The 8,754-nt window shown below is 44.4% G+C and overlaps 1 protein-coding gene across 1 annotated transcript; it reads right to left on the bottom strand.

The window, feature by feature from the left end:
* On the bottom strand, positions 1-7,101 carry LOC141771963 (keratin, type II cytoskeletal 8-like). Its single transcript, XM_074642514.1, has 10 exons — positions 6,493-7,101; positions 4,120-4,328; positions 3,945-4,005; positions 3,731-3,826; positions 2,840-3,004; positions 2,569-2,694; positions 2,214-2,434; positions 2,063-2,112; positions 1,768-1,890; positions 1-35 (listed from the first exon to the last, which is right to left on the bottom strand). The coding sequence occupies exons 1-10, from the start codon at positions 7,027-7,029 to the stop codon at positions 1-3; spliced, it is 1,623 nt and encodes a 540-aa protein (XP_074498615.1). The 5' UTR covers positions 7,030-7,101.
* Positions 7,102-8,754: the final 1,653 nt, after the last annotated feature.

Here is an 8,754-nt window from a genome sequence, read left to right as displayed (position 1 = left end):
TCACCCGAGGGGCGCGGTGATCCCGCGGATCCCAGCTGGTCATCAGATGAGTAGGCGGTCCTTAATGTGGCCAGGACCCATTCGCATACACACTGCTAAAAGAATGTGGTCATACTGTATGTGGCCCAGACCACCTCTGAATGTGGTCTGAAAGATCCGATCTCAATGCGTCCTCAATGCGTCTTGAGTGTGTTCACACCTGTACTTAAGGCTGTCCACTTGTGATCCGATCAGTCAGGACGCATATTAATACCAGGTGGGAACAGGGCCAATGATAATCAAGTCAAGTCAGCACGCTGGCAGCTGTTGTTGCCTGTTGGGCTGCTGTTTGCCATGTTCTGATTTTTGCATATTTTTTATGCTAAATGCAGTACCTGTGAGGGTTTCTGGACAATATTTATGTTTTGTGTTAATTGATTCCCAGTAATAAATAAATACATACATTTTCATAAAGCAAGCATATTTACCCACTCCCATGTTGAGAAGAGTATTCAATTCTTGATAAATTTCCCTTTAAGGCACATATATATATATACATACATACATATATATCTTCTTTCGCCTACTTGAATGTACGTAATAGCTAAATGTTTGTTTACTTTTATTCAGCTTTGTTGTCCTTGTTTTTAGCTGAACTTCTATTTCTGTGTAAGTACATTGATAGCAACAACATCAACAGAGTCACATTTCTTGTAATTGTACACATACTTGGCCAATAAAGCTGATCCTGATTCTGATGAGGGTGGCAGGGCTCAGCCAACCATCAGATATAAACACAAATTATTTATATTGAGTACACCAAAAGTAAATAAGAGGAAACAAAACTGCCAGAAAATGAATATGAAATCAGATTTATTTCAGACATTTTGGTGGTACAAATCCACAATAAATCTGGTTGTCCCAGTCAGCTTTATCCATGTTTCTTTTTCATTCAGAGTGGAAATGGAAGTATTTCTCTCAGAATAGGAGAGGAAAAAGAGGATCCCAAAAAACAAATATGAAAGTGTTATATGCGGCTGCTTTCGATGATGTCAAAATACACAACAAAATGACAGATGTGAGACAACAGAAGAGACATTGCAGAAACGAGGAGTTATGCCCTGTGTGCTTTTTAATTCAAGAACATCAACATCCGGACCTCCTTTTGTACAAATCTAAGAACTGCTGTTGGCATTTTGTGTGCAATGATTGTTGCCTTGTAAGGATTCTCTGTCATGACACTACAAGTATCTTTTTGTCTGCATGACAGCAGACCCAGCAACCAAAAGACAGCCAGACTGACTGATCAAAGGAAGAGAGGACTGACTCACGTTTCTGCTGCTCTTTGTTTCTGGTCTAATAATTTCTCTGCTTCGACTTGTATTTTGATGTAATCTCTGACTCGCTGTAGGTATGTAGTACCAAAGAGGGAGCAGCAACACAGCAAACAAAAATACCAAAGAGAGCTGTACCATTACATAGATCTGCCTGCTGAAAATGGTCAAATGCAAATGTTTGTGATGGGGTTTATGGAAGCTTTTATGAATGGTTGCCAAGGAGAGGGGAGGGACAAGAGGAGGAGAACAAAATGAGGGAAGAGGAAGAATGGAGAGAAAGACAGCTCGTGTTTTTAATACTGGCTGCCTCTGACCATTTTTGTGGACATGCTGGTCCTGGAGCTGGAGCTGTAGCCGCCGCCGCCGCCGCCGCCGCTCATGCTGCCGCTCATGCCGCCGCCCATGCCGCCGCCCATGCCGTAGCCGCCGCCGCCGCCGCCGCTGTAGCTGCCGCCGCCGCCGCCGCCGTATCCTCCGCCGCTGCTGTAGCTGCTGCTGCTGTAGCCGCCACCGCCGCCGCCAAAGCCGCCGCCGCCAAATCCTCCGCCGCCGCCGCCGCCGCCGCCGCCGCCACCGCCACCTGGTGATGAGAATAAGACATTCAGATGACATGGCAGGAATTTCAATCTCCATTAACACCATTGGACCAAACTGATAGTTTTACTGAAGGTTTTCTCATTTTTATTTTTATGTTTTCATGAACTGGCTTAGAAATGACTTGAAATGTAAAGATATGTGTTGATACATACCGGAGCTTTGTACGTGGATGGTTACTTGCCCACAACCATCGGTCAATCTGCAGAGAGGCACATAAATGAGCAATTTGAGCTGCTGACGTTGCTGCGTAGTGTTTAGAAAAGGTTAACTCTTGTGAGTTCAAAGTAGCTAAGCTCGTACCTGGTTTCCTCTCCTTCCAGAAGCTTCCTGTAGGTGGCAATCTCAATGTCCAGAGCCAGCTTGACGTTCATCAGTTCCTGGTACTCACGGACCTGGCGGGCCATGTCCTGTTTGGCTCTCTGCAGGGCTTCTTCCAGGTCCCTAATGCGGGCCGTGGCGTCCTTCACTGCCATCTCACCGCGCTCCTCAGCCTCAGCGATCTGGGCCTCCAGGTTGCAACGCTGAGGGGTTTTGAAAGATATATAAATATATATGCTGTTAGCAGAATATATATGCTGTATATATATATATATATATATATATTATAAATATATACATCTACAATCATGTAACTGTTATGTTACTGTGAGCTAACCTGTCCCTTGACTGCCTCAATCTCATTCTGGAGGCGGCTAATCATGCGGTTGAGCTCAGCAATCTCACTCTTGGTGTTGCGAAGGTCATCTCCAGTCTGGCCTGCACTGGACTGCATCTCCTGGTACTGAAAAAATAAAATAAAAATATATATACATATATATATTGTTATTACAGTTTCCACAGACTGTCCTCTCCGCTTTTATTTGACATTGCAGGATGTGTTTTTCATATTGGAGTTGTTGTTGAGATTACTTTTTCTCTCCACCTACCTTCTGAGTATACCAAGATTCAGCTTGTGAACAGTTGTCTTTGGTGATTGCCTCATACTGTGCCTTGACCTCCGCCACAATGGAGTCCATGTCCAGGTTACGGCTGTTGTCCATCGACACAATGACTGAGGTGTCCTTGATCTGTCCCTGGAGCTCACGCAGTTCCTGCACAAGAAATGCATGTCATTTCATTAAAAATGAAATCAAGAGTTAGAGTGTAAAGGCAGAACAACATCTATATCTATACTGTATCTGTGTACCCTTGCACGGCAACTAGAATCTCGCGATGTCACAAAATCACGCGAGTATCGCGGGATCACATATCACGCACAAATCCATCTCGGAAGAATTCAAGTAATGCGTTTGTGGCCGGCAAGCCAGATCACGGACCAATCCTGTGAGGAGCTACTAGCAGCTACAGGCGTGGTGGTTTAGGTGTGTGTGACACGACATAGAGAGGCGACTGTTCGTTCTAAACAACCATGGCCGCTCCCAAAGAGGTCAGCGTAGATGCTGTAATAGCATCAGTTATATGAGAAGTGGAGTGTATTTCTATCATTGAAAGAAGAGAAAGAACGACACTGAAGGCTTTTCTCGATGGAAAAGATGTTCTCCTGAGTCTGACTGGCCGACTTTGCTTGACAGATGGTTCATCCAATCACCTGCCAAGTATTTTTTGAAAGCGCCTGCCCTTTTCCAAACAGTTTCCAATCACGGCTTCTCGGATGATTCTGTGAAACAAACCCTCTGGCCGGTCTGGTTATTATGTTTTGCCCACCGGTGCCATTTATAGCCCTCTTTCAAGTTAGGTAAATTAAGAAGTGTTTCCCCAAAAAAGTGAGAGCAAAGAAACAGACATAATAGGACTCAGGTGTGGTTCATTTTTCTTACGGCATCATAGACAGCTCTGAGGAAGTTAATCTCATCCTGAAGGGCGTCAACCTTGGCCTCCAGCTCAACCTTGTTCATGTAGGCACAATCTACATCCTGTAAGTGGAGAACAAGGAAGTGGTCGGCATTGGTGATGGGTCAGAGAAAAAGCAATACTTCCTTCCACTGTTGTCAATGACATGGTGGAGCTTTAGAATCGCAGATCATCTCTCACCTTCTTAAGGAGCACAAACTCGTTCTCCACACTAGCACGCTTGTTGATTTCATCTTCATATCTGACACAAAGAGTGGAAAAATTAGCTGACGGAAAATTACCGTGGGCATCGACCACTGTGGGTCAGCCGTTGCGTTCAAAGACTCACTCGGTTTCCTGCACGGTATTAACTCACTTGTTTTTGAAGTCCTCCACCAGGCCCTGCATGTTCCTCAGCTCTCCCTCCAGCTTGACCTTCTCATTGCCGAGCCCATCCAGCTGTCTGCGCAGGTTGGCGATGTAGGCCTCGAACATGGCGTCGATGTTGGAGCGGCTGGTGGTCTGTTCCTGCAGCAGGCTCCACTTGGTCTCCAGCATTTTGTTCTGCTGCTCCAGGAAGCGAACCTAAAAGGTAAAATCATTTCATGTTTAGATCCATTCTTACTTGGGGAAAGGTATTACTTTGAATATGACTGCAAAACCATATTATTGAGATAATGTAATTAATTAAATAATAGGACTACATAGCACACTGGAAATGATCCACATCTAGATGTGTGTGTGTGTTTTCATTTGATCACTTTCAGCAAACTACAAATAAAAAAAGGCAAAGAGGTAGACGATATTTACTGTTTTTTTTTAAGCGTGCCTTCTTTTGTCTTCTTTGTTTTACTTTCCTCAGGTGATCCATTGAGCCACACATGTGTGCGACTTTCCCACGCAAAAAGCTCTTGTATGCACCAATACTGGCAGTCTGTCTACTCAGTCTAGTTGAACTACACTTGTTCTAATGAGGTCATTATTCAACCCCATATCACGGCAAAGAGTGTAACAGACCCACTTGTCCACCAGAGGACAGCGTGTCAGTGTCACGTTTTGCTTCGCAGAGATGGGAATATTACACGCCTGTATGAACGTGCAGTACCAGCAGGGGGCGGTAACGCCCCTCATTTAGGTTCAGGCAAGAAAACTATGCATTTAGGATTAGGCAACAAAACCAATTAGTTAGGTTTAAGGGAAAACGTCATGGTTGGGCTTAAAATAAGTACGTAAACTAAGTAAAACACATAGGGGAACAACGTAACGTCACGTGACAAATGTCAAGTAACAACTGTCACTTCAAAACACGTGACAAACGCCACTAACGTAACTTGCAAAAATAAACACCGGTCTCGAACAACAGTCTCCCACTTGAGAGGCCTGTGTTTGTTGGAACGCCATCCACCTCTCCACCTGCCCACCATCTTTCTCACTTTATATACAGTACTATGTAACTAGCTCTGAAGTTAGACAACCGTCACTTCAAAACACTGCACCTTCATACAGGCATTTCGGTGACACAAAAGGTGACACTGACGGGCTTTCTTCCGGTTAACAGGCGGGTCTAATACACGCTTTGCTGTGAGACTGGACTGCATTATTTGAGAACATCTGACATGATCCGGAGAAACACGTTTCATAGCTTGTTCCTAGGAGACAGAAGGTGCTTGTGAGGCACGGAGTACAGTGCTCTGCCATCTGTTTCTAAAACCCCAGAGAAGGTGGAGCCCAACCCTCCATTGTGGGTGTGTACGTGTGCCCGTAAGGCCAGGTGAGGTGTACGGCGCCACACCTCAGCAAGCCACTCCCCTTAAACCTCCGTCAGGATGCATACTTTCACTGAGTGAACTTGCCTGCCACAGCCCTCAGTAATTAATGCTACATGCCTGAAGCTATTAACTGTCACATCAATTGAGTGCCAATGCTACCATTTCTATTTCTATTTCATAGAAATGTTAAATTGAAATGTTCCATAAACACTTGATCCTCACTTTCCTACAGGTACTACTAGTTTGAACGTTTAATGCACAATATTTCATTTTGAGGCATTTAATAGTAAGAAGTCTACTCTGAATGAACGAGATGGAATCAGATCACCCCGGTAAAGACAGATGAGGTGTGGTATGAACACACTGCAGGAGAAGATAACTGAGAATGTCCCCTCACATGTTGTGGTTAACTTGCTTTTCCTTTCTGCCTGAGATGAAAGGTATCTCATCTTCTTTACGAGGTCTTCATTTATAGACAAAAGTGTAGATGGGTAAATTTAAAAGACTCCATCATTGTATCTCTTCATATGAAATAAATGACAAAAGCATTCATGCAAAGACTTTTGCATTATGCAATGCATTGGAAATAGTTAAGAGGGGGTCCACTTTCTACAATGGAAAGCTTGTGAGTCCATGCTGCCATGGTGATAACCTGATCCCTTCTTTCCCTTATACTGAGAGCCACCAGTCACTGGATACGACCACTCTAGTGTTTCCTACCTCTCACTCTACACAGAGACAGCTGGCAAGGGGCCAATTATGGTCTGTTTCAGGGCAGTGCATCCACCGTCTATTGCTAATATTTCATGTTCCCCAGTTCATTCATACTACATCTATTGTTAAACCAAATTACAGTTAACGTATCAAACAACACAATATATATGACATGTCATGGTCATTTTTTAAATCAGATATAAGACTTTCAACATTCTTTTGAAATGGTGTGGGACATTAACGTAACATAGAAAAGGGATCCTCACCTTGTCAATGAAGCTGGCGAAGCGGTTGTTTAGAGTCTTGATCTGCTCTTTCTCTTGGGTTCGAACAGTCTGGATGTTGGGGTCGATATCAACACACATGGGGGCCAGCAGGTTCTGGTTGCATGTGACGGCTGTGATGGTTGCGATTTGGCCGCCGCCGCCGCCGAAACCACCGCCGCCGAAACCACCACCGCCGCCGCCACTGTAACCACCACCGCCGCCGCCACTGTAACCACCGCCGCCGCCACTGTAACCACCGCCGCCACTGTAACCACCACCGCCGCCGCCACTGTAACCACCACCACCACCACCACTGCCACCGCCACCGAACATGAAACTACTAGCGCCGTAATTACCACCACCACCACCACCGCTGCTTTGCCTAAAAGATGCCGAACTCATTTGCCTGCCTGACCTGCCAATTTGAACAGATTTTGAGCCAAACCCTCCTCCACCACCACCACCACCATATCCACCACCGAATCCACCACTCACGCTACCGCTGCTCCTAAAGCTACTCGTCCTTGAACTGATCATTTTGTTTCCTCTGAAAGGGAAGGATTCACAGAGAAAAAGGGGAGCAGAGAGAGAGGTTTGGCAGAGCAGAGAAGGACACTCAGAGGAGAGTCAAGTCCCTCTAAGTACCTTCTCCTTGTCTGTAATGGATTTTTATCTGCCGTCAACTGTGGAGGAGGTCCCAGTGAGCTCCACCTCCTCTGCACCTATCCATCAACCCTCCTCCAATTACCTGCATCCCGGAAGGTGCACTCGCAGGCAGGTAGATTGGCTTGGAGCAGCTCAGCCTGTCAGACAGGTAACAGTGCCACCCCTGTAATGTAATCAGGGCACGACACACCCAGGTGCTCGCAGAGGAATATGGCATCAGAGCCAGGGGTGAGAGGGGAGGAAAGACATTTTTTACTTGATTAGCTGGGGGCTTTCTGAGAGGGGCGGGTGGTTGGAGGAGTGGGAGGTGGGGAGGTGGGGACCTATATTGTCACTGATCCACCACTTTCTTCTTTTCATCATCGTGTGGGATGTATAAAATATGAATATATAGAGCTTAAACTAAAGTTTAAATTGGTAAAATCTCACTGGATGTGCGAAACACATTCTGACCAGCTCATGTTAAAGTTGACCCTGCATATGTTTGAATGTATGCATGTAAATGCATTGTATGTATGCATTTGTGCATAGATTCCTGAAGACATGAACATTTGCACTATGCTTATAAATATGTAAATGCTCAAACCACACAACACTGAAAGTAGGGTAGAGACAGAAATCTCAGACAGAGTCATCAAAACCTGGAAAAATCAAACATGTCTGTATGGCTAAATACCACCAGGGGTGAGTGACAAAATATCTTTGTCATTTGGGTGAACTGACCCTTTAACCATAACGTAATCAGTGAGAGGGTAGAGGCACTTGACCATGGAAGTGGACACATCTTCCGACACCCAAATTTAGTTGCATTACGTCATATTCTCTGAGATAAATATGCCAGTAAGCAGGAAAACAATAAATTGATAGAATTCTTAAAGGAGTTTGGAATATCTGTAGCAGAGAACAGAACATATGGGGCATAAAAGCATGCTTGGTGAATGTAATCTTGAGACATTTTATGGAGTTAGAGTGTCAAAGAGATGGCGATTCAAAGGGGGGGAAAAAAAGAAAAGTTAAACTCAATCTTGAATTCCAGAGTTATTGGTTTAATTCCACAATCCTGTTATAAATGTGTTCAGGCCTGCAGTTTGTTGGTTGCTTGAGGGCGCTGTACATGTCTTCCATACTCATAAAATGGCTTTTAATAGTTTGTTATGACCAAGGTTCAGTTAGCGTTTTTTTTTATCTTCCTTATTTACACATTATGAACATTTATTGCACCCTTTTAAATGTTTCATCTTTGAAAAGGTAATTTTCAACTTGGATCTTTGTTGCATTAATGCCAGAACACCAGGAGTTAAAAGCAGATGAGATTCTTCATTCTAACAGAATTGGAACGGTTGATACCTGTTGAAACCCATCTCAGCAACTCTGATATAGGTGTTGGCTTCCCGGTCTCTGTACTGTAGTAGCATCTAAATAAGCCGTAGGGCATAATTGAGTCACACCCCAGAATAAAATGCTGGTACTTCACTCTCACTTCCAACATTCTCTCGTCTAAGAACTACATTCATATGCAACATACTAACTAGTCTACATCAACCTATGGTTAAGGGAGGGCAACTAAATTCACTTGGTTGGGGAGTGATTATCGCC

The sequence above is a fragment of the Sebastes fasciatus genome, chromosome 8 (genome assembly GCF_043250625.1).
Source record: "Sebastes fasciatus isolate fSebFas1 chromosome 8, fSebFas1.pri, whole genome shotgun sequence".
NCBI classification, from domain to species: Eukaryota; Metazoa; Chordata; class Actinopteri; order Perciformes; family Sebastidae; genus Sebastes; species Sebastes fasciatus.
This window is presented reverse-complemented; position numbering and strand designations above follow the sequence as displayed.